This window comes from Sinocyclocheilus grahami, unplaced genomic scaffold, assembly GCF_001515645.1.
Source record: "Sinocyclocheilus grahami isolate Dianchi unplaced genomic scaffold, SAMN03320097.WGS_v1.1 scaffold921.1, whole genome shotgun sequence".
Classification (NCBI taxonomy): Eukaryota; Metazoa; Chordata; class Actinopteri; order Cypriniformes; family Cyprinidae; genus Sinocyclocheilus; species Sinocyclocheilus grahami.
In genome coordinates, this window is record NW_015506100.1 from 249670 (window position 1) to 275265 (window position 25596).

Genomic DNA, 25596 nt, shown 5'->3' on the forward strand with positions numbered 1-25596 from the left:
TTCGTGTCAGGCGTGCTCTGCTCCGTGTTTCAGACGTGGCATGCTGTTCTCTGCTATGGATTTCTGCTCACCAGCTGAGCTTAAATTGAAGCAGGGCTGAAACGCTGACTGTCATCTTTCCTGCTGAACAAAGGCTAAAAACGGCTGCTGGCAACAGAAAGATAACCCCCCCCTCTCTGCTTTAAAAGAGAGAGCTAGTTGCCCTCGCGCGTATGAATGGGGGACATGCTGTCTGCTGGTCGGAGAAGATCAGATTTCAGACGCTGTAAAGCAAAGGAGGCCATTGTTCTGCAAGCATCAGCAGTATGAAATTAGGGGTTTGTTTCTTTTTACTGCATGTTACCAAGAAGTTGCAAAAGTTTTTTCGGAGGCTGTGTCTTATTTTGATCTTGTGTGAATGTAGGAAAAGAAAGGAGGTGGGCTCACATCTGTAACTCAATCTCATTCTGGCTTGACGTTTGAAGTCTGCAGTAGTAGGGGCAGACTTTGATCACTTACGCTCATAATGACAGTCTTTCAACAGATCAAACATGGGCTACATCTCTTCTAATGCTGATAGTCGTGTTTTATGGCTCCTGCAGTTCCCAACAAAGGTTGCTGTGAGGTTTTGGCACGCTTTAAACGTCCCAGAAAACACAGACTCACTGAAGTGTGAAATTCAACAAGTTGGCTGAAGGAAGCCTCGTTCTCCAGTTGTTGTCTTTTCTTCAGGTGTCTGCATGCATTGCACATTTCAGAAGTTGTGCAGTGAGGAAATCATGCTAGAGATCAGTTTTCCCTGAAGAAGACGGGTAAAGTAGTGTTTCGCAAACTAAATTAGATTTCAATCCCACTTCTCACAATCTAACTTAAGACCAAATCAATGAACGTGTGCGTCCTCCGAGACATCATACATTTAATCTTCATATTACAACAATAAAAAACATTTTATTTATAAAAAGCATCAACCGTAACATTAACAATAAGCAGAATAAATGTAGAATGTCTAATGTTTTCAAATGGAGAAAATAAATAAAGGACAGGAGTCATATCAACTTTATTTTGAACTACAGTTTTAGTAGGTCTATAAGCTGTAATAGGCTAAAGAGTGAAGAATAATTCACTGGCTAATGTTAAATCACTGAATAATATGCTCTGGAATATTGGAACATAAACAAAACATCGTATTTTATTGCATTTCTCAACTGGAATGTTATATCAAAATTATTAATGTTTTTGTCGTTCTAGATTATGAAATGCCTGCTGACAGCGCGGTTTATCTATGCAGTTACACAGAACTATACTCAAACTGCGATCGCTCGTGGAGATAATTAATAATTCATTTCCATAGCGTTGTATCTATTTAGATGTTTATTAGCGAAATATTGGTTATTTAGTAAATGTTAATACAATTTAGGATGTTTTCAACAAGTGAATCTTGTTAAAAGTTGCATGCGGAGGCCGTGCTGGAGCATTTCCTGAGCAACAACCGCTGAGTGAACCGAAATATGAAAGCGGCTTCACGAGACTAATGATGAGCATAGACAACAGACAGAATTAAATTCAGCGCTTTTATTTCCAACATGCGCTCATTCATGGCTGCGTATTATTTAATTCCGGCAAAGTTATGTCGTTATTGGGACAGGACTTGACGGATTACCTTACGTGACTCCGTGAGTTGGTCTCTATTTCTTTGAGCCAAGCTGCATAAACTGCATATCAGGCATTTATGTAATACATCTAATGTGTGCATTAATGGCTGTTATGTTAAATTAAGTTTACTAACTACAGCAAATCAAGTACCTGCATGCTGTTGTTGTCTCGTCTCCCCTCAGATGCGCTGCAATGGCGATCCTGTGTGCAATTCATCAAAACGGCATTTATCGGTGAATCCGATATTACAAAACCGATATCAGATTATGGTAAAATGCTTAAATATCGGGAGAAATATTGGTAAATCGATATATCGGTCGATCTCTAGTAATGATGCTGAAAATTCAGTAGTAAATTACATTTTAAACTATAGTTTTTATCAGCTTTATGTAACGCATGCATCCTGACAATGCGGCCATACAAATGCAGAACAGATTGGTTTGGCTCAACTGTGCTAAGATTTAGAGAAAACCTGGTGTGAAAATGTCAAATCAAGCCTAAAACTTTGAAGCCATTTTTCTCATTTCCAGTGTTGGTTTAGTTACTGCGTTTTCACACTGTAGAGCAGAATAGACACTCCACACATCAGACATGCAAATGTAACTCAAGCACTATTTGGACAGTAATTGTTACTCAGGTTTCAAAGCCATTTTTTGGATCACTTAATTCTTGTATACTCCTTTTCTCCTCATTGATGATGCTAGAAAATGTAGTGGTGGTAAAATCATCAGCTATCACCTGTAAATACTTATTTAACACTGATTTTAACTGATTTTACTGATTCTCTAATCACATCTTCATGTAAAACGATGCATTTGTCATTTAGGTCCTGTTCAAATACTGCTTTTGACAGCACCTTACCTATTAATGTGTGTTGAAACCAGACTGTAGTTCAGTGTTTCCCAACCCTGTTCCTGGATGCAATTTTGGTTGTCTGTCTTATCTGACCCATCCATTTCCAGTCGTGGAGTGTGAGCTAGGCATGGGCCGATTACCGGTTTCAAGGTATACCGCGATTTGTAAATTTCACGGTTTCAAAACCACTAATATTTTCCGTTATACTGTTCCTGCGGTATGTGCTGTTTTTCACATCTCCTCAAAGGCTGAAAGTGTAGGAATCCCTCAGGTTGAGTGCAGTGTAACACGACCCTCCTCCTCCTGTTGGTGCGAGCGAACGGTCAGTCACGTGTGTACTGTGTAGGATGGCCGAACTTAAGGAGCTTCCTCTGGAACTTATGCGATCGGCAACCGGCCGTTTTTTGTCTTATTGCAATTAACTCGTCTCTGTTCGGGACTTGCACAAACTGCACTGCAATGCAATCGTTTTCCAAAATGTAATTTATGTGAAAATATGAAGTCTGTAATCGCTCGTTAACACAGGCCAGAGACGCTGAAAATGGACGCACAGAGAAAAATATTGTTGCAGGCAGATCACTCACTGTTCATAATGCACAAACTATTGGAAGAAAATCCTCAATATTGATTTGGGGGTTTATATGAATGTGTTTCTGAGGGGAACTGACTGTCTTCAGAAAACTTTACGTGGTATTTTCTTTTCATCTCGTCTCTGTATAGTTCATATTAAAGCAGTGCTGTGTTTACGGCGGTAACCAATGAAACGCTGTATCTGCTGCTCCATGAGCGCCTCCTGCTGTCAGAGAGAGAATCTGCGTCTCATTCAGAGCTGCTGCTGTTTGCTTCGTTCAGGCATGTAGTATAATTTCACAAAGCTAGTCAGAACATTCTGTTTTTGCTTCAAATTGGGTTATTAAATCAAATTATGTATATGAAATTATATAAATGATTTGTATATGAATTATATAACTAAAATTAAATAACTGTAATTACAGATTTAGGTTAAATAAAGATGTCAGTCTTTATTTTACTTCTTTTTAGGAAACAAATCAAAGAAAAAATAAACAAATAAAAAACTACTGTTCCTAATATTCTGTATGTTGCTCAAAAACAAAATATATTGTGTTCAGCGGAAAAAAGTGTGTGTATATATTTTTTTCTTTTTACCCAGTCATTTAAAAATAACACACATTTTAGAGCTGTAACGACAATACCGTGATATTTTTGCTTAAGGTTATCATACCGTCAATCTCATACCGGCCCATGCCTAGTCTGAGCCAATGAGCTGAATGAGGTGTGTATGATTAGGAAGAGTATAGTATTGCTGCGCCTCCAGAAACAGGGACAACACCTGTCTCTGTACAGTATTCTTCACTCATAATGAATGAATGGTCAATAACTTTCACAACAGCGCGAGTTCGTCTCCTGATGGCTCTCTGGAGTCTAACACAGATAAGCTATCATGTGTCAGGAGCCGTGTGGACGTTTACTGTGCGCTTGTCTAAAGCAGCGCAGTCTTTTCTCTATTAGCAGCTCCGGCCCTGCCAAAAACAATGATGTCATCGCCGTTGCCTTGGAGCACGGACAGACGAGCCGAAACATGCCAGTCAGGAAAATAGGCCGCTTGTTTTGGGAAGTACCTCGTGAGCTCGTCCGTCTGAGCTTTATCATTGCTTTACTTGAGGCTGAATTCGCGTGAATGTGTGCATGGCTTATTTTATGAGGCTTTAGTGTGGGAGGGACACCTGAGCAGGTTATTTTTTTACCATCTCTATTTATTATTTTATTGTAAATAACTGCACCATTGCAGCGCTGTGAAAGCCAGGTCTGGCTTAATAAATGGATCTTACAAAGTTTCTCAGGCGCAGTTAACCTCATTCCAAGTGGAAAGTCCCGGTGGAGAGAGCGTGCCAGTTGTAATTTTCCGGCCTAACTCCTACACAATGCCTGTAAATGCACAGAGTGCCCTCGTACTGTATCTTATATGACCGAGTACTGAGAGGAATCTTACTGGACGGTGTTGCTTTAGGAGGTGCATTACTTCTGCACATAAGGACGTTTGTTGTGCACTCTAGCGACTTGTTTGATTGCAAATAAAAAAAGATTAAATGCATTTACAATGCAAGTATTGAGACTTTGCCGTGTCAGTGTAGATGCAGTGTAATACAACATTTACAAAATAATTTCCTACATCAGTCGCTAATGCATTTTCTGCTCTGATCTGGAGGTAAGAGACAGTCAAGTGTTCTTAAAAGAGAAGAAAGTCATAGGAAGGGCTGATGAGTGAGTTTATTGTGATTGCTGTGAGTCTTCTTGCTGATGTGATGTGATGGTTTTTATGATCTGAAAATCAACATCAAAGAAGTGGCCTGTATGGATGAGGAGCTTTCATGTGTAATATAATGTAGTGGTCGACCGGTGTGGTTTTCATGGCTAGTGCTGATATCTTGAGAGCTAGGTGGCCAATATAATAGCTTCAATAAAAATGTTGTAGTTTAGTGCAATTAAGTAATTTAAAAACAGACAGGCAGCACAGAATGAGTGAAGAGACATTCGCAAAAATCCATTGATGTTCACTTGTGTTTTTAAATTATCTAAATGATGTGGCTTATCTTCATTAGGGGGCTTTTCTCAGCAAATATTGAAATATGGTCATGTTCTTTAGACAATATTTATGTCAGTTGACTTATGAAGACAAATTATACACTATCCAATGGCAAGCTTGTGGATGGATATGAACGCGAAACCTGGTGGAATTAAGGGTGTGCGATAATGACAAAAAATTGTATCTTGATATTTTCTGGAATTTTGTCGATAATGATAATCGACGATATTTCTCTGAGTGTGTTACTGTGCTGGTATTTTGGCAGGTTTAGGACTGCCATGGACCTCTGACTGCCAAAGCTTCTGATATTTTTCATATTCTGTGCGGTGGATAGTTTGCAGCAGCAACAGAAATGAACTTTTCCAATAGTTTAAGTAGATTTTGACCTTTTGTGGGCATTTTTACCTTTATAAGCCCAATTTGTTTTCTAACCTAATTAAATGTATGCATCATCTTTTGTCAAATTCTTAATTTATATCAAATTCAAATAGTAAGAGATAGGGGTGCTCCGATCAGGATTTTTGAGGCCGATCACAGAAAGCAGTATCTAACGGTACCAATCTTTTTAAAGCCTTCTTTTTATCATTTATATCCATTTTTAAATATTTTTGAAAGAAGCCTTTTATGCTCACCAAGGCTGCATTTATTTGATCAAAAATAAAGTATAATAGTAATATTGTGAAATTTTTTTACAATTTAAAACAGCAATTTTCAGCATCATTTCTCCAGTCTTCGGTGTCACATGGATCTTCTGAAATCATTTTAATATGCTGATTTGCTGCTCAAGAAACATTCATTTTTATTACCAGTCTGGTTTTGCTGCTTAAAAATGTTAATGAAACTAGGATATACTTTTCTGTAGGATTCATTAACGAATAGAAAGTTAAAAATAAAAATCTTTTGTAATATTATAAATGTCTTTGCTGTAACTTTTGATCAATTTAATGCATGTTTGTTGAATATAAGTATTCATTTCTTTAAAAAAAAACATTGAATTGTAGTGTATGGTATTATTTTTGTTTACCACAAACACAACATTTATCCATTAGTTTGATTTCAAATCCAAACATTGTCACTGAAAATGCTTTTTACACAATACAATCTTTCATAGACATGTTTAAACAATAAATATAAGCAACACATTATTCAATGCTTTTTACTTTTGCATTTACTTCTAGATTTATATATGTTGCTCAAGCAATTGGCAAAACATTTAAACTACTTTTCTTACGTTATCACAAACTTACCACTGACAGAAATAGAACTACTGCCTTTTGCATTTCAGTCTTTATTACAAGCAATCCTGCGGGTCATAAACAACTTTGTTTTTCTACCTCCACGAGTGCCATCTATTATTGCCTTCTTTATCTAAAAGTGCTCTTTCCCTTTAAACCTAGCCAAAAAGCTATATGTGTTGACTGTGAAACACAGTAGACTTTCATAAGACTTTCATGTTATTTATGATGGCGCCGCAGACGGCAGCCGCAGTGTTTGGCTCTCCAGTGTTTGTACTGTTTTTGTTAGTTTTTTTCCTGTTTTTTGTTTCTCAAACACGATCAGTTTTACCAGGGATGAGCTGCTGAACTACTAAAGAAGATGTGCTGTTCCGATCTAGAAGCGCTTTATTCGCCGCGGGAGTTTCGCTCGTTCATTCTCGTGAGTATTTACATTCCTCCGCAAGCACATGTGAGCTCCGCTTTACAGAAACTCGCTGATCTGATCACAGAGACAGAACTGTAACACTATAACAAATTCCTTGTATGTGCAAACATACTTGGCAATAAAGCTTTTTCTGATTCTTTCTGATTCTGATAATATACATTTATGGTGTAATTACTACATTTTCGTGTCAGTCCATGTTCATATTTACTGCAAACAATGCGCTGTTACTTTAATTCAGCGCTTGCAGCGCAGCTATAGACTTGGTGTGGAAACGATCTCTGCACTGCTGCAGACGCACCGCTCCTGAACACACTGCTGAACCGCAACCATGTGCAGTGAACGCTTTAATCCGTTAACATGAGCGCGGAAAACAAACACACCACGTTTTCACTGCAACCGGAGTAATGTGAACCTGGCATTATATGTGTGCGCTGCGAGTGTGCGTGAGCTCAGTCTCCAGGAGAGCGCGCGAGCGCTGAATGGTTAAACACTGGCAAGAATTAAAAAGAAATGCAATTAATAAACTTTAGTGACTGTGACACTGCCTCAACTGTGCAAGTGATAATTCCTGTGTCAACTGTGCAGCGTGTAACTCGCTTATAGACAGACGCGATGTGGTGATTTGAAGACATTTGCATATTTTGAGAGAGAAAGAGAGAGCGCGCGGTGATTCACTCATTACGTCTCACACGTCATTACGTTTTCAAATTACTTTATAAGTTATTTAATGAAGAAATATGAAGGTGAGTACCTCACCTTCAGCATTATAATTATTTCACACGTGCCGGACTGAGACTGTGCCGCTGCATGTCGTGCCAAACCTCTCACGGCAGCAGCATCAGCTTGAGATCGTTTTTTTGAGATCGGCGATCAATTATCCCAACGTGATTATCGGCCGATAGTGATCGGTAGACGATCAATCTGAGCACCCCTAGTAAGAGACTACAGGGCTGTTACTAATCAAGTGAAATCAGTATCAACAAAATCTGTGTCTGCAATGCAGAGGAACAGAATCTGTCTGAAGTGGCATTTAGATGCTTTCACACAGACTGTTTAATGCAGGACATTAATGCAGTTACAAGTGCATAATTCATGTTTTGATGTTTTAGAACAAAACATTGAATACTAATAGGGATGCACGACATTATCGGCTTAAAATGCAAACATCTGCATCGGCCGATTTGAAAAATATTGTGCCAATAAGATGAACAGCTCACGTGTGCTCAGGGTGTGCTAGCGATAAGATCACGTCAGCAGTGTGGTCTTTTGCCTGAATGATTCACTGTTTTGGATCACCGCATGTAATCTGAGAATGCAGTAACAGAACGACGCGTCTGGTGTGCGATAGTCAACAGTTACTAGCATGTGCAGTTGCAGCATCAACAACAGCCTCCCCCGGGTCTTAATGCACCTGCAGTAAGGCCTTCTATTTACTTAGGGGGCAATGTAGGCCTACTTGTAAAACAATTAAAGTAAAATACACAAATATCATTAAGATACTTGTGTTTATGAATAAATAAAGCAGTAATTGAGGTAATAAAATCACTAGTCTGTTTTAATTTAAAGGTCAGAAGTTATATCTTACATGAATAAAAATCACAAACATGACACTTGTAAATTGTTTAATTTAACATATAAAGATTTATTAATTAATATGATCCCTTGACCCTTTTCAGGTTTCAACTGCATCGGTCCAAGAAAGAAAAAAAAAAAAAAAAAAACGCCAGATTGATTTTATTATTATTTTCAAGACTTTCAATGTACTCTCATTAAAATAACTTTAATAATGCTTATTAGTTCTAACAAATAAGTTTTTGCTTAAAACTAACCAAAATTAAAAATAATTTATAATTTCCAGGAGAGACTTGGTGTTGTTTTAAAGCAAAGGGAAATGTATATCAGTATCGGCATCGGCTATAAGCCATAATGATTTGAAAAATATCGGATATCGGCAAAAATCTAATATCGTGCATCCCTAAATACTAATATTTATAATGATTTGGGGAAAAAAGGGAAAATATATTTTAAATATAAAGCTAAAATCACTGCATAATTGATTCAGTAACAAGACACTGTTGTGTTGCTCAAGAGACGCAAAACAGTTCAGCTGTGGCTTTGTTTGAAACTATTTTCATTGACGAAATCGAGCAAATACAGGAACTGTTGTCTAAAATGTAAGCCAATTAATATTAACTTATTTATTGAACTGCTCATCAAATCAATGTCACATTTGCAACATGATATTTAGAGAAAAACTCTCTACTCTTTGTGTGACTAACTATATCAGATGATATAAATAAAGACATATAAAAGTCATACGGGTTAGGGTTAGGCTATATATTTAGAAAGTATCAGAAGCCATTTTTATTAAATGTTACGTTTAGTTTACAAGACAAGTTTGTAGCAAATATGTTTACTTTCGTGTTCAGTTGTATTCTTTTGCGCTTTGTAGTTGATTTTAAGCTCAACCGAGACCGTGAGTGTGTGTGGAGTCTATTCTTTCTCGTCTGCTCACTCGCTTGATTCATCATGTCGTCAATTCAGCAGAGCTGCTGTTGAGTTGGATCTGTGTAAACCTCTCATACAAGCCGGGCCTTCCTCAAGAGTGTGCTGTGTGTCAGATGATGACTTGATCAATTTCTAAATCATGCAGTGAATGTGTCTCCTACAAAAGCAGCATCTCCTGAAGCGGGTGAGTGTTTGTCCGTATTAATGCAAGCTCTCTTGTGTTTGCTGTAGGTGAAGCTGCTCTGAGAGGCGAGTCCAGAATGCAGGCCATGTCCCTGTCCTCTGCAGTCAGCAATCACAGGACCGGCCCTCCTCCCATCAGCCCCAGCAAGAGGAAACACAGCGGGGACCAAGCAGAAGACAACATCGACTGTAACAGCGAGCATGTGGCCAAGATGAGCCGGCTGTTTGCCGCACAGTTGTAAGTGGAACCAATTAACATCACGTGTCTGGTTTCGGATGCATCTGATGTGCTGACAGACACTCACAGCTTGTGTTATCTCCGCCGAATCTGAAAGCTGGTTCAGTTGGCAATCAGGTGCTTTTTAGAACGCCTCATACTCAGCTGAAGTTAGGGCTGAGCGGGTGGCGTTCCTGCAGAAAGAACGTCAGGAATGCCCGGGAATGTGCTGAAGACCGAGTCCTGGAATTCCTGAGATTCCGGCACGCAGAGCGGAGCACATGGGCCGCTTGCAGCGCCTGGCTGTGCCCTCATGGCAGAGCGTTCCCCGCATTCCAGCCCCGTTTGGAAGAGCGGCGTTCAGTCGCTACAGCTACAAATATACCCCAGCAACTTAAGGTTTTGTGCTCCAGGGTCACATTTGTGTGCGCTCAAATTTAACTGCACAGGTTTTTTAAAACTGGCTGAATAGATTTACTTTTGTAATGCTCTCACTCTCGGATACATAAACACTTTTTGATCCTCATCCTCATCTTGGCAACCTGTCAGAGCTTGTTGCCAATTGAAAGGTTTCACTCTGCAGCGTTCAGCACTGGCAGGATCTGAACGGCTCTAGAACAGATTGTAGTTTCATTGCAGCAACTGCCCTTTTCACCAACTTAAACTCGGTTAACACTTGTTTTGCTCCGTCTCATCTGAAGTGACTGATGCCAAATCACCTTCATTTGCCATTTTGCTAGTTGACAAAATGTGCTTTAGTTCTGCATTTTTTTTATTTTTATAAAATGTTAAAGTTTTTGTTTAGTGCAAGTGGATTGGATTATGTGAACAGTTGTATCGTTGAGTTCCCACTTTTTTTTAATTACTAGTAAACTATTAAATTACTAATGATTAGTAAACCTCAGCAAAAAACAAAGTTAGAATATAATTATATTTATAATTAGAGTATAAATAAACATTACCTTTGAATTTTGGCATTTTAAAACTAACAAATACTTCTAAATACTTTAAATTACTTTAGAATAGGGCTGGGCGATAAAACGATAACAATAATTATCGCAATATAATTTTCCTCGATTAAACTATAACAAGAGTTCAATAAATGTTCGATATAAAGTTTATGTGCCAAAAGTGGAAGGAAACAGCGCTACTCATTTAAATTGCATTGAATCGCATTTCAGTATAATGTATAATGACAGCGGATCTTCTCAGCCACTTTATAATTTCACCATTATAAAAACGAGGTTCTTACAGATGTTACTGTTTTTGATAATAAACATAAATTTACATCTGCATCCAAACTCAAGCTGCTGTCAAATGTGCATTTCTAAGAGACCAGAAAATGTAATATTATTAATATTGCAGCCTGCACTGCAAACTGTGCTGAAAATACTCATCATCAAAGTCAGGAACACAAACCTGCTTCATGATTTGAAACCATATCACTCGTTAGAACATGCAGAAACTAAGACATTATTTTTTTTATTAAGATATTTATTTTAAGGAAAAACGAGTGTAAAGAATTAAAAAACGTGTAGTTCTGACCATAAAGAGAAGTTTAAAACCACAATTAACAGTCTGGTTTCTACAACATTCACTTAGCAAAAATCTGCCTTTAAACTTGAAAGAAATTAAGATTTGAAATTTATTGTGATAATTATCAATATCGACTGATATGACGAATTTAATCGTGATAATTCTTTGGCCATATCGCCCAGATCTAGTTTAGAAATTTGAGTTAAAGCTGAAGCATTTGTGAAACAAAAGTCATTGGTTTGTGTTGATGTTTTTACACCTCATTTTATTGCTCTCCCTCTTTTCCCCCCTGAAGTTAACTCTTAATACACACAGGCCTGGAGGTTCGGGAGAGTTTTTGCCAAATGTTTCCTTGTTTTTCCAAGAGTAGGAATACATTAACATTTGAACTCTGAGGATTGAATTGTTCAGGAGTCTCTGTATTGCTCCAGGACATGTGATTCTCTTCAGGTGGAGGTGAATGAGGCGCTCTTGATTGTTTTTGTTGGGAGTTTGCGGCTGACACCGGACTCCACGGGCTGAGGTTTCCATGAGGGTGTTTCTCTATAGAAGGCCATGAAGGAGTGGGGGCTGGGAAATCTCTCTCCTCACTATAATCTTTTGTCCAGCACTGGAAAGTTATTTTAAGCATTCTGGCCCTCACTCGCTGGAAGTGCACAAGTTATGTTTCATGTTACGTTTGTTTTGATCTGTAAGGAGTTTGTCCACGTATTAGTTTATTGTATGGTTTAATTCTGGTCTATGCCAGACTAAACAGTTTGAAGCACAGAGATAAGACTTCATTAGCAGCAGTGAGAGAGCTCTGGATGAAGCCTTCTCGTAGGGCTAATAAAACTGGAAACTCAGGGAGACATATTGTTGTGGAGTGGGCTTCATGTCAGGGTGGGGGCCATTTTCTCATTTTCACTGCTGCTATGAAAACAAAGGGCCTCTTATCCGGTCTGCCCACTGTGTTCTGGAAACTTGCTCTGGCCTGTCCCACAGGAGACGCCCCACTGCAGAATAAGTCACACTGCTCCCCATCAACATCTACAACAAAATAAGAAGTCCTCTTGTGTACTAAACGACTGAAAATACCAGCTTTCTTTTAAAGTATTGCATATCAGAAATGCAGCAGACTTGCATCAGGGTCACAAGCGGAAACATTATCATTAGCAGACCATGCTTTCAGGATTTCACCTAGGGTGTGTTCACACTTGTCATGTTTGGTTTGATTAAAACGAACCCTGGTGCGATTGCTCTGTTAGTGCGGTTCGTTTGAGTAAGTGTGAACGCTGCCATCCGGACCCTAGTGCGCACCAAACAAGCGGACCGAGACCGCTGAAAAGATGGGTCTCGGTCCGCTTCCAAACGAACTCTGGTGCGGTTCGAATGAAATATGAACGCAACACGGACCAAATACTTCTAAACGAACCAAAAACAGGAAGTAATGACAAGATGCAACGCTATGCGACATGATTTGACGACGCGGAACGAGTGGTGTATCCAAAACAAAAAGAGCAGAGGGCAAAAGTGGAGCAACGAGGAGGTAAAGTGCCTTTTATGAGCTCTTTGTGAGTTCGCAGGGGGTGAAAATAAAATCATAAGAACACGCAGCAATGAGTGCACTTAGTCCAGCAGACGGCATTAGGTGTGTTCGACTTACAGCGGCGCTGAGCAGACCAATCGCTGAATGGGTGCTTTGATGTCACACACCGATCGGTCTGCACAGCACCGCTTTAAGTCGAACACAGCTTTTTTTGGGGGGTGTTCGGTGAGTTCCTTTGCGAAATACGTCATTCAACCCGACCAATCAGGTTGTGAACGTGTCACTATGCCTTTAGGTTCTGTATCTTTAGGTTCACTGTCATAAATGCCAGTGTGAACGCTCAGTGGACCAGGACCAAATGTATCGCTTTCTTTTTTGGTCCGGACCAAGAGAACCGAACTACAAGTGTGAACGCACCCCTAGTTTCACCTAATGTCGAGGGGTTTCATGAATGTGTTCCTGTAAGAAGTGAGTTAGGAAAGCCATCTGATTTCAGAGGGAATAATCCACGGCAGCCTGTGTTCCAGCTGGGAACTCGGAGACTCCGTCTTTCTCATGCATCCATGGCCAGCCAAAAGGAGAGTCATGAGAAGGCCGTGCCAGCGTGGTTAGGGTTTATGAAATAATGGTTTTCTGCTAAATTTTATATGTAAACACACAAATGACTGGCTCGTTTGTGTTTGGATTATAATTTGTAAAAACAGCGAAGTCTGAAATTAGCCAAACGCTTTCAAGTGATTACACAAAATGTGTGCATGGATCCAAACTCTCAAACTGCCATTTACCTTTCTTGGCTGCTTGTTTAAAACCTGAGCCAAAAATAATCAATGTGCCAAAATGTTTTAGTTGCTTTAGTAACCACATTTAAGATTTACAAATGGGAATTTAATGAATTCATTAAGAAATGTAAATGTAACAGTAGTTAAACACCTCATGCTATTAAAGGGAACCCTGGGTATTAGAAAACCCATGAAACATTTGTTAGTTAAAAAAAATTAACATTGTTTTATTCATATTTTGGACTATGGGGTGCCATTATTTCGATGACGTGAAATGGTTGCACTCTGTGAGCTACTGGTGTTACTGGTTGCTATTTTTACCGCAACACAACTTGGAATACACAACTGACACGGTGCCACATTGTGCGGCTTTTGGTTGTAAATTTCAGTCAAAGGGCAACAAGAGAAGTGACGCAAGTCTTCACTGCTTTCCTAGTGATAAAATTAAGTGCATTTCCAAAGAACGAACTGTTTGTGTCCCGTGGTTCTGCCTTCCTCGCCTTGATTTTTCCCAGATGTTTCCTGTATCTTTGTGGGCGAGCTTCCAGTGACTTAAAGGAGAAATAAGAGAAATCTTCCTGCCAGGATCTGCGGTGGAATCGTGAGGTTTTGCCGCATGGCTATGAAATGCAATTATGAGAAAATGTCCCCAGTTTTATTGGCCTGCATCTGTGACTAAAGTGAGTCTGCGCACTCTTTCAGCATAAAAGATAACCGTTGACATCGATTTCAAGGGGAAATATTAAAGTCAGGGCTCCAAACTGCACATTTAAAACGACCGTTTGTGACCAAAAATATTAATTTGCGAGTGATGTTTTTGCTTGAAAGCAATGCTATGTAACAATGCATTTACCTCAGAATAACCATTCCGCGTCCATAAGCTCATTAGTCAGCTAGAAAAATAACTAAAGAGGAGCATTTTGCTAAATATATGCACTATATTGCATATTCATATTGGTCCATGATATTGGCACAGACTCTGTGTATTAAACAATTCTTTGTGACTGTATATAGTTCTGAAGTTGGAAAATGTTTAGTTCCCACTTTAAGTGATCCTTAGTTCCCAGGAGATCTACAAGATTAATTAAAATGCTGATGTAACAGGAGGGGAGACATAAATACATGACAGTATGACTGAAATGTTTTAAAAAAAGAAATACACGTTTATTCTGTGGCACTTAAAAAAAATAGTTTGGCACTTAGTTTTGTTTCTTATAGGAGCCAATGGCTCCTTAAGTGAATTAATTAATTTATTCATTTTTTTAACTGGAGCCCTGATTGAAGTCATATAAAAGCAATGGCAAAGGAAAGATTGCACTTAAGTTAAACTGTTTATTTTCAGAGTACTGCCGTTGTCTTATCCAGTGTGATCTAAAATGCAGCTCCTTCAGTATGTCACTGTTTTGCTCCCAGTTTATAAAGAAAATCTGATGTAAACGCTGTGAGTTTTGATTTGGCCTGAAACATTCTTCATAAATGCTTATCCCTACACAAAATATGTCTGAATTTAATTAATAATGCCACTCGAGCGAGTTTCTTTAAGGGTGTTACCATAAACATCTTCCAGAGTCAGTTTTCTCTTTCAGGCCAACTACTGTCATGGCAGAGCAATAGTTTAAAGATGGTCTTGGTGATCAAGTTAGTTACTAGATACTAGGAATGGGAAGATTCACAGATTCACACCGGTGCATCGGCATAAAAGTTAATGCGACGCATCGATTTAAAAAAAAGTGCATCGGCTTCAAGTCAGCATTTGTATCGTGATGCATCGTTTCTTACATATTTGCATCTGTAAAAAGCGATTTATTTATATATAATCAGTGGATGCGCTATACTTTTATTATTTAGAAAATGACCAATATTTTATATGCAGATTGATTTCTCCTTTTTAAACTGTTTGTCAAGCGTGTTCTAGCTCTCATCACGCTGCTGCGTGAATCTGAAGAATCACAACACAGGCCTGTTTCATAAAAGATGCTCAGTAAAGCAGGACTAAAGTCCAAAACCTTACTTGAAATAACCTAACAAATCAATCGGGGCTAAAGCGGTTCCATAAACGACTATTTAAATTCACGCAATCTCACTAATTTGTGTGCGCTTATTCTCAAGCAGCACTTAATGTCGATCATGGATCAAATTGATCCACCATGGCAAACAGCGAATACAGTTGTGCTTAATGCATTTGAGACGTTGTGTTTTCCTCAGTGCATAACTGACATGTCACAGGTATATTCTTCATCTGTAAATGTTAGAAAGCCTGTTTTATGATAGCAGTAACTGTAAAGGGACTATTGTAATTGGTAAATCAAATATAAGCTAGTAGTAGGGCTGGGTTTTGACACCAATTTCACGATTCGATTCTCATTCACAAGCTTTCGATTCGATTACCGATTTGATTCAATATGGCTTATTTTGGATATATATCAGGTACAGTACATACCAAATTGTCTCAAGGAAAAAAAATCTCAACTAATGCTGTAAAATATACGAGAGTCAATTGGTACTACATTACTATAATATTGAAGGTTAAAATTGACTGATTTGTTAAAATTGCACTTAATGAAGTTTTTAAAATAATGAAGTTACAATTACATAATATTTCTACTTCAATTAGTTTTTATAATATAAACATAATGCAACTTCATGGATTTATTCAAACAAATTAAACATTGAATAACAGTAAACTGTATAATGAATATTATATGGTGCATATATTTAGCAAAATGCCCCTCTACAGTTTAATTTTCTAGCTGACTAATGAGTTTATGGTCACCGAATACGTTTTTTCTGAGGTAAATGTGACGTGACATTGTTTACAAGCCGTTATGACGTCTTTGCGCGACTGAAACACTGATTGAGTGATTATTTGAGACGGGATACAGATAGTAAAGTTGTACTCTTTCTTTTAACTTGCCTTCGGATGTTTAGTCATGTTTATTTTGTGCTGAAACGTATTAATGTGGAGGAGATGATCTGTTCACGTGCGCCTCGTGCTGCTGCGTCTGTTGAACTGAGGCACCACAGCGATCTGTCACTCCACATTAAACGGTGCCAAAACAGCATTTATTGTTTGAATACTGCAATACAATGGACATAAATTGAAATCTGAGGCTTTGTTTCATATTAAAAGTACCAAAGCACAATGCTTATTGCGATATATATTGAGTGGGAAGTGCCCTTCAACGTTCCGTCCATTAAATGAAAACAGGCTAGAATAATTGATTCTTGGGATTCAAGAATCGATATCGTTCCTTAAAATGAGAATCGATTAATATCGAGATTTTTTTACCCAGCCCTAGCTAGTAGTACTAATTACTAAGCTCAGATGAGTTAATGTGTGTTTCTTATACCAGTTAAAATAGTCATTTTCTTTATTACTTATTTTCATTTTTAATTCAGTGATTTTAACGTTATTTTAATTCTTTAAAGAGCAATTTTAGATTGTAATGTTCTAATGTTCTGCTATCTGTTCTGCTAACTATAAAAGGTACAGCTGTAATAAAACCAGAGAGAAAGGCTGCATGGCTAGAAACTATATATAAAAAGTCAAATAATGGGATGTGAGCGAGTCAGAGCTTGATCTAGGCCTATGTTAAATTTGCTTTATGGAACCAAATCATTTGACAATGAATCGTTGAAAATAAGCCTGGCTTATTAACAGGCCTCGAGGCATAAGAAGTGATCATATTGTTTTCCATTGCATTGTATTGCATCAAATGTTGTGTTGAATCGAATCGAAATCAGATCGTAATAGGGGAGCATCGCATCGGTAGCTGCTTCATGTGTATCTTTAATGTATCGTATCGTTGGCTGTGCATCGAGATGCGTATCGTATCGTCCTCATTATGGAGATGTACATCCCTACTAGATACCTTGTTACACATCCTGATTAATGGCACAAATATCGCTCCTTGAATACTAAGACTTGTTGCTCTCAGAACTAAAAGTCAGCACATTTTACCATTATGTTGAGCCGTGTGTGCTGGTCAAGCATTTCTGGTTTTACGTACTTTTGATTCTGTAGTACGTTTTGACTGTGGTGTGTTCATTTATGTGTGGATTGATGAATTTAGAGTCACGCTATTCAAAATCCCAAGTTTAATAATCCTAAATTGAATGACAAATGCGTTTCTTCTCGGAGAAAGAGTCTTGAAAGCACTGATGGATTATTGCCAGAGTGTTTAGCTCACATCAGAGAGGAATAGCAGGAACCGAAAGATCTCACGAAAGGGCCTCATTGTGGTTTCTTTTCAAAGGATCTTGGTTTAAGAGGCTTTCAGCAGGTTTTTCTGAATGTTATCATGCTCCTCTTAGATCTGACCTTGCTGCCAATAATATGATGCCTGAACCACACATAACTTGGTGTCCTTGTACTGTGGTGTAAATGTGCGGTCATAGTAACAACATTTGGGCAAAATTCCACAGGCAAAGCTCGTCTTGTCAATAGTGTAGCAATGTATGAAGTACAGAAGTCATTTCCAAACAAATTAGCTTTCTGTTTGGTTTACAAGTCAACCTGTGTGTCCAAAATCCTGTGCAAAATCTACATGGGTAACCATTTAAAGGGAAGTTCCTGATAGAGTGGATTCCTATTGAAAAGACTGGATTTTTCAGTGAAAATTCGGTGAATGTGGACACTGAAATTCATATGTAACAATATGTAGATTGCTGTAAATTGTTGCTCAGCTGTTGTTTTTCTCTCATGTAATAACGTGAAGTGGTTCTACTGATTGCCACATACATTTAGAGCAGCATTTCTTTTGTTTGACATTTCTAACGTTTCTTACACAAAGGTGTAACCTTTCAGACCTGCTGTGGTTCTGCCAACATGATACCTCAACTTCTTCAGCCATGTGTACACAGCGTATGTGTTACAGTGAAAGCTGATCACGCTGAGGAGGAAGGGATTGTGAAGGAGTAGTTTGTGACTGTAAGACAGATTTCCCTCTACAGCTTTCAATGAGTTATTGTGAGGAGAGTAATTTCCGGTAGACGTAACCGGTTACTTGCAGATGCTTCGCTCGCCAATTGTGTTACCAAGTAGCAGACGATTTCAAGGATCGCAGCCCACACAACTGAAACTCAACAAAATCTACAGCATTTGTCCTCCCCGAAGGTGAACCGCAGTCACCAAACTGAGGTTACAAAATCTGTGTTGAAAGCATTTCCTTCGAATACCTGATTAGAGTTTGCCTGGCTCTTCACGTACTGTTGTTCAGCTCTCTTGTGTGCCTAGTGAAGGGTATAAAGTTCTCTTCCTGTGAAGCACAGATGAAGCCTTTTGAATAGTGCACTTGGCCCCTCGCTGGGCCTCCGCTCTGTTGGCAACAGGAGACCGATCGTTCCGGAAGGGTGGAATAGCGCTTCTGGGCTTTGCATGTGTGCCTATTCTTTTAAAGGGGAAAAGAAAAACAGGAAAGGAGGTCAGTAGTGGGAAAGGGCCTTTTGTAACGAGCGATCAGAGCTAATGCAGAGCTGGAGACAAGCTTTGACAGTCTTGATGAAGTAGAACAAAGCTTGCTTTAAAACAACAGAGATTACGGAGCCGCCATAGCTATGTTTGTTGAGCACACTATACGAACGCTTGAATGCAAGCAACGTCGACTCATACAATCCCTTCTTATCAAGTCATCGCAGTTACTCGCGGGAGGTGTGCGCTCTTGCCAGGCCCGCTGAATGCGGCATTAATAGCTCTGCTTGTTTGTGCCGTTGGACTTGGGCCTCAGTACAATCCCTCCTTTGTTTGTCTTGCAGAGGCAAGCCTGCCAATGGGGACTACCGCAAGGACCCCCGGGATCGCAGCCGCAGTCCCATAGAGCGCATCGGCGCCTCCCCAATGAGTCTCGTTGGTGGTCACCTGTATGCCCACATGCCCATCCTGGCCATGGACCAGCCTCTCGCACTGACCAAAAACATGGACACCACCCGCACTGTCGCCATCTCGCCTACTGTCAGCCCCATTGAGCGCCAGCAGGTAACTTCAGAAAACTGCCATGTACTCACCCTCATGTCATTTTAAACCTGTGACTGACTGACTTCTACAGAACACACACAAAATATGCTATATATATATATATATATATATATATATATATATGTATTATTTATGTATTTGTTTTTTGTCCATATAATGGAAATCAATGGGAATGGAACTGTTTGGTCACCAACATTCTTCAAAATGTTAAAATCTTTTATGCTCCACACAAGAAAGTCAGTCACCAAACATGAGGTTGAGTAAATAATTTTCATTTTTAGGTAAACTTGACCCCTTTAAAAGAAGCAGAAAGCGTTGTACCTTTTTTTAAACATAAATAAATGCTGAAGTATGTTTGGTTTTGTCTTGATATTGATGTTTAGAATCAAGGTTAATCTTTGTTATTCACGAAAACATGTATAATAAGAGTTTTGTTTTGGTATGAATCAGACCTGCCCTGAAACCATGTTTAGCTACATTTCAGTTTTGAAGAAAAAAGCTAAACGATCCACTGACGTGAACAGAAGACTTTATTAATTAATCTCATGAACAGCAAGTCTTTGTAGGTCTCTACAGTGTAGACGTATCTGAAAGCACTGTTCAGTAGTTCTGTTTGTTTGGACACTTGCTCTACTGCTCACGTATATATATATGTGTGTGTGTGTGTGTTGTGTGTGTAGAATCGTCCCTCTGTGATCACATGTGCCCCAGCGAACAACCGTAACTGTAACCTCACCCACTGCACCGTGTCTCACAACGGCTGCTCAGCCAGCCTGACTTCAAGCTACCGCAGAGCCTCCAACTGTAAGTACAAACAACGTCACTGGATCAGAGCTGGCACTGTCCATGGATGGGCTACAAAATTATGTCCAATTATATCTCTTAATAAAGACACTGATGCCACGTCCTTTACACAGGGAACTAGTATTCAATCAAATAGATCTTCAATAAATTAAGTAAACATGAAATGTTTTGCACCTTTTGTGTGTGATCCTATTACAGATGCCAGAAATGGAGCAATTGTGACATAATTTAGACCATTTCTAGTGTATGGTGTATCTAATCTTTTATAGTTTTATAATTGTTCTTATAATAACTGTAATGTAGTCAAGATCAACCACCTCATTACCAGTTTTACATTTCAGAAGTTTTATGAAGGGCCAACAAATCTTTTTGTTTACTGGAAATAAATTGATCCAGATTATTTTGTAGTTTTTTTTTTAAGCTTTTAAAAAAATTTTTTTTTTTAATGTTTTGTATATTCTATAAACTTAGAACTGAGAAATGTTAGTCAAACAATGCAATTTACTTTAAATGTACAAAATTAGGATTTTTTATACTCCAATCACCACATATATGAAGTGTGCATCAGTACTAGAAGATTATTCTGCCAGCCGTATTTAAGTGGTTTCAATACAAAAAAGATGTCTTCCACTTCTGTAGGTTCACTTAAAAATGATCAAAGTTTTGGACAAATCTAACATAAGTTGATATGAAGTATATTGAAATGTTCTCCCTTCCTGAATCAACCACAAGAATGAGTTACAGATTGACTTCCTGCAAAGTGTTTGTCTCTCAAAATGTCTGTTGTCACATCCGTAACAATGAAATCATATTTTCCTGATGTAATCATTTATTTTATTTTATTTTTTTACACCAATGTCTGGACTCTACCTGCAGGGTATTAGTATGAACACATGCACACATACAGGTGGTTCAGTTTTCTGATGATAAATAGTTACATTTCACATTTTAGTGGCTGTGATGCTGGAGTTGCTCACTAGGCAATAATAGAAATGAATAAAAGCAAACAAACGTCCCACATTTGAGTTTTTGTACCCTACCTGTGGAAAGTGCCATGTGTTAGCTCTGTCTGTTAGAGGTCTTGTCTTTGACGTACCGTGAGCTAAGCAGCGTTTCTCTGTCTCAGCTAACACAGCCTGCGACCCTGTTATCGAGGAGCATTTCCGCCGCAGCCTGGGAAAGAACTACAAGGAGCCAGAGCCGGTCACAAACTCGGTGTCCATCACCGGCTCGGTGGACGACCACTTCGCCAAGGCGCTGGGTGAGACGTGGCTGCAGATCAAGGCCAAGGGCAGCTCCTCCGGAAGCCCAGACTCCTCTCCCAACGGCCACATGGTCAGCCATAGTCACTCCCCTTCCCTCGTGTCTTGAAAAGAGGACCAGCGAACCCCAGTCTTCTTCCAGCCGCTTCACTCTCAAAGCAACCATGCATGTTTTAGCAGAGCTGATGTATAGCTATGTACATAAGAACGCACGACGAGGAGGTGCTCCTTCAACTTTCATTTGTGCTTTTTTTCCTTTTGATTTTTAGTTTTTTGTAAGTATGCTAGTATACTTTTGGCTTGGCTGTTGTGTTATGGGATGCCCATACCTTGTTTTTTTTTAGTTTTTTTGGAGATAAAAATCAGCCAGACACTATCGAACCATCTGCCTCCGATACCAAAGAAACTGCTGATGCAAACCTTTCACCCAGAAGCCATTCTTCCATGGCACCGATCGCATTCTGTCTTTCACACTCTCTCCCGGTTGTGTCCTGAATCTGTACGTGTATACTTGAAGCGGAAGGCCTGGACTGATTTTGCACTATGGATGGATGGAGGTGGTGTCAGTTTAGCGTTGGATACACATGATTGGGTGTTTGTTTTGGAGGGTGACACAGGTGGTGCGGTTCACATCGCTTTTGCAGGAAACCTTGGTCAGGGGAGGGAATCTTTTTCCGGTCGCTTCGGCTCTGGCTTCTCTACGGCGCTGACACAACTGGACTGCGGCAGACGTGGGCATTCTTCTGGTTTTAGGTTGGTTTTTCCCAGGCACTGTGGTTTTAGTAGAGTAGACGGTTTAAGGGTAAGCTAGTGCTTATAAGTGCATGTTTTTAAAATAGCTGGTATCTATTATTGTGTAGACATTTCGATCGTAATACTTTTAGCCGTTTCTTCAGATTTTATTTTTGTCAGTAACAGTCCTAGATAAACTTACTGCTGGTACAGTTGTACTCCATATTATTATTTTCTATTCAATATTCATTGTGGTAGCTGCCAGATACAAGAGAGAAAACCGCCTCTGGACAGGCCATCTATATATTAACGTTTGGTTTTGTATGTTATTAATCCGTGGTACAGGATGCTGCCGCTTTGCATGACTGAAAAAAGAGCATTCGCAGCTATGGACAGGTCAACTGCAGCGTTGACAATCTGCGGAAAACGTTGAGCTAATTTCACGTGTGTGTGTGTGTGTGTGTGTGTGTGTGTGTGGTCGTTGTTCTTCATCTCTTAATTCTGCATTCAGCTTTCGAAACGGACCTGGTTTTCCAACGGTCCGCCTGTACCGAAACAACACATTCCTCCGATAGGGAACGTCATGCAGGTCTTGTACTTTCTCCCGTGTTCAGTGTAGCTACTAACTAGAGACTGACAGGAGGCTGCAGATACAGGAGACGCTTGAGCTCGTCCTTACATTCCATCGGCCCTGAATTCAAACACGACGCGCTCTTCAAAAGTACTCACCAACTCGGATTTCACACTCTGCTCTTTTTTTTTTTTTGTATTTGCCACAAAACCTTGTCTGTATCCTTGAGGATTTCATCCTCCGTCACACACATTTCATGACCAGTTTACTAGGTAGGACACTTTCTCACTTTCTGCTTGTGGCACACGTTACCCTACACGCTGTAGGTAAATCACTTACTTCAAAACAACAAAAAAAAGTTTTTATATAGGAAACTATAAGACCATCATTACGCTGTGCGTAACGAATGTACAGAGAAAACAAATCGTAGGTATTTTTTGAGGAACAATTAATTTGTTAATGATATGTAGCTATTTAATTTTTCCCTTGTCCTTTATTGTAATCATGCTTTTTTTTTTCTCCGAGGAAAAAAGTTGATCTTTTTTGTTTGTAGGTTTTGTCTAAGGTTAAAGTGCAGGAACACAGTTATTCTATGAAAACACTGCGTTAGTGTAATAGCCACTTGTGTATTATTTCTGAAGGCTACTGAGTCTCGACACACTTCTGAACGGAGGCTTTCGACTGTCTCTGGAGACAATTGAACAAACGGACTCGAGTCTGAGTGAGTTACTCCACTCCAGTACCATCGCTTGGGATCTGAGCAACACGATTTTCTATTTGATGTGCGCTTCCAGGAGAACGACGACAAGAAACCAACCGTTTAAAACTCTTCTCATTGCACCTCGAGTCTACTTCTTCATTTGTAAATCTGTATTATACCCTCATTTCATGGCCTTGTTTCTCCTTGGAATAAAACAAACTTTTGGCAGGCCATTGTTTTGTATTTTTAAGTAGCCTCAATGAACAATAAAGTGCTCTTAAACCACAGCCCGAGACTTAGGATTCATCCTTTGTGAAAACAGGTGATTACTCTTGGGGAAAATATCAAGTAAAACAACATTTTCTAATGTCAGAATTACTGTAATTCCATAAGAGTTTTAGTAAAAACTCAGTGCAGTTTATTTCATTGGGTTTACAAATCGCAACTATCATCACTGAGCATGTGCCAGGATATATAGCGTTTCAGTTGGCTTCATTTTCTCATTACCAACAACAACCTGAGACCATGAACATCACTAATAAAGCTCTCGAGTCGTAATCTTTCTGTGGTGATTTCAGGACACGGATGCACCATTACTATTATTAACCCACTTACCTAAGTGGCCAAAAGCAAGGAAATATTACAAAGAATGGATTATGTGAATATCATTTTATTATGTGAACAAATGCACAAAACAATGAACCAAATAAACAAAAGCCACATTTCTAGACTGTTACAGCGCGAGATGGCTGCGTGACTGGATCTACAGTACAGTCCAGCAGAGATGAACACATTCACTTGGGAATACAAACCAAGAGTTCAGTGCTGTGGTTTACACTGACCCGTAACAATTCTTCAGTTCAGGTGTGTTTGCATCGGCATTGAACGCAAGGCTCAGACACCTGCCATAATCTAACACTCTTAATGAACATTAGGCCAGTTTAAAAAATGCCTGAAGATAAAGGATCTTCGTCAACATATATTCCATATTTAACCGCCCTTGACAATGGTGGCTGACGATTTCATTCCCAAAAATTGTCCAGTGGACAAAAAAAATAGGGGCAGGGATATTCCTAAACAACAGTCCTTTTAAAAAGTTAGTTCACCCCAAAATGAAGAATCTGTAATTTACTCGCCCTCAAGTTGGTGCAAACCTGTATGAGTTTCTTAATGTTGATAACCAAACAGTTGCTGGTAGCCATCGACTTCCATAGTATGGGGGGAAAAAATACTACTTTTGTGTTTCTAATATGAACAATGTGTGTTTGTGTTTTGGAACAACATGAGGGTGCGTCAATTATGACATCTCATTTTTTCATTTTTGGGTGAACTATCCTTTTAAGACAACAACACTAGACTGGATATCTAGACCAGAGCAGTTCACAGCAGGATTATTTGCATCGCTTTAATTCTGCCATCTTTCCTGACACAGCTATAATGAGATTTTACGTGAATGGTTAAGACAAGTATTTCAACAAGTGCAGTGAGGTCACTGTATGCAGTTAACAGTGTCTGAAAATGAATATAAGAGAACAGATGAGCTGACAGGAACATCACAGCCAGTTAAAGGAGCTTCATTTGGGGTCTCCAGCGGTTTGGTCCAGAGGCCTTCAAATGCTCTCGTCATCACTCATGTCCCAGATCTGCAGGACAGAAGAACTGGAGATTACAAAGCTGTTCAAATAAAATGACCAAAACCTCATAAAAACACAAGTGCATGAAACTGAGCGTGTAGCAGCTTTTAGGCTGCAGAGATCTGCCCTCGTGATGTTTAAAGTGGAACAGCAGGTGTGCATCATCATCTCATGACAGTTTGGTACATGAACATCTGAACATGCAAAAGCCCTTTTCAAGCACTGATCCGCCACACAACACGCATGTTTGAAGACCAAACTAAACTCGCGCTGAGACTGAACATAAATGTCCTTTTGAAGACAAAGAGGCCAGACATGAGTGTGTGAGTTTGGATTACGGAGGCGACTGGTGTGTGTGTGTGTGTGTGTGTTTGTGTGAGAGTGTGTGTGTGTGTGAGAGAGTGTGTGGGTGTG

General features: G+C 39.2%; 2 protein-coding genes across 4 annotated transcripts in view; one reads left to right on the forward strand and one right to left on the reverse strand.

The window, feature by feature from the left end:
* Positions 1-23835, forward strand: part of vgll4b (vestigial-like family member 4b) — a 39832-nt gene extending 15997 nt beyond the window's left edge. For all 3 annotated transcript variants that reach the window (XM_016249319.1, XM_016249318.1, XM_016249320.1), the window contains 4 exons: positions 9494-9683; positions 19260-19479; positions 20160-20283; positions 21410-23835. In XM_016249319.1, the coding sequence (XP_016104805.1) occupies positions 9494-9683; positions 19260-19479; positions 20160-20283; positions 21410-21654 (779 nt within the window). In that variant the 3' untranslated portion in view covers positions 21655-23835. The remainder of the gene's footprint in view (positions 1-9493; positions 9684-19259; positions 19480-20159; positions 20284-21409) is intronic.
* An 884-nt stretch (positions 23836-24719) lies between these two features.
* atg7 (ATG7 autophagy related 7 homolog (S. cerevisiae)) overlaps positions 24720-25596 on the reverse strand; it is a 69822-nt gene continuing 68945 nt past the window's right edge. Inside the window, exon 11 of the mRNA XM_016249321.1 lies at positions 24720-25191. Within this exon, the coding sequence (XP_016104807.1) occupies positions 25159-25191 (33 nt within the window). The 3' untranslated portion in view covers positions 24720-25158. The remainder of the gene's footprint in view (positions 25192-25596) is intronic.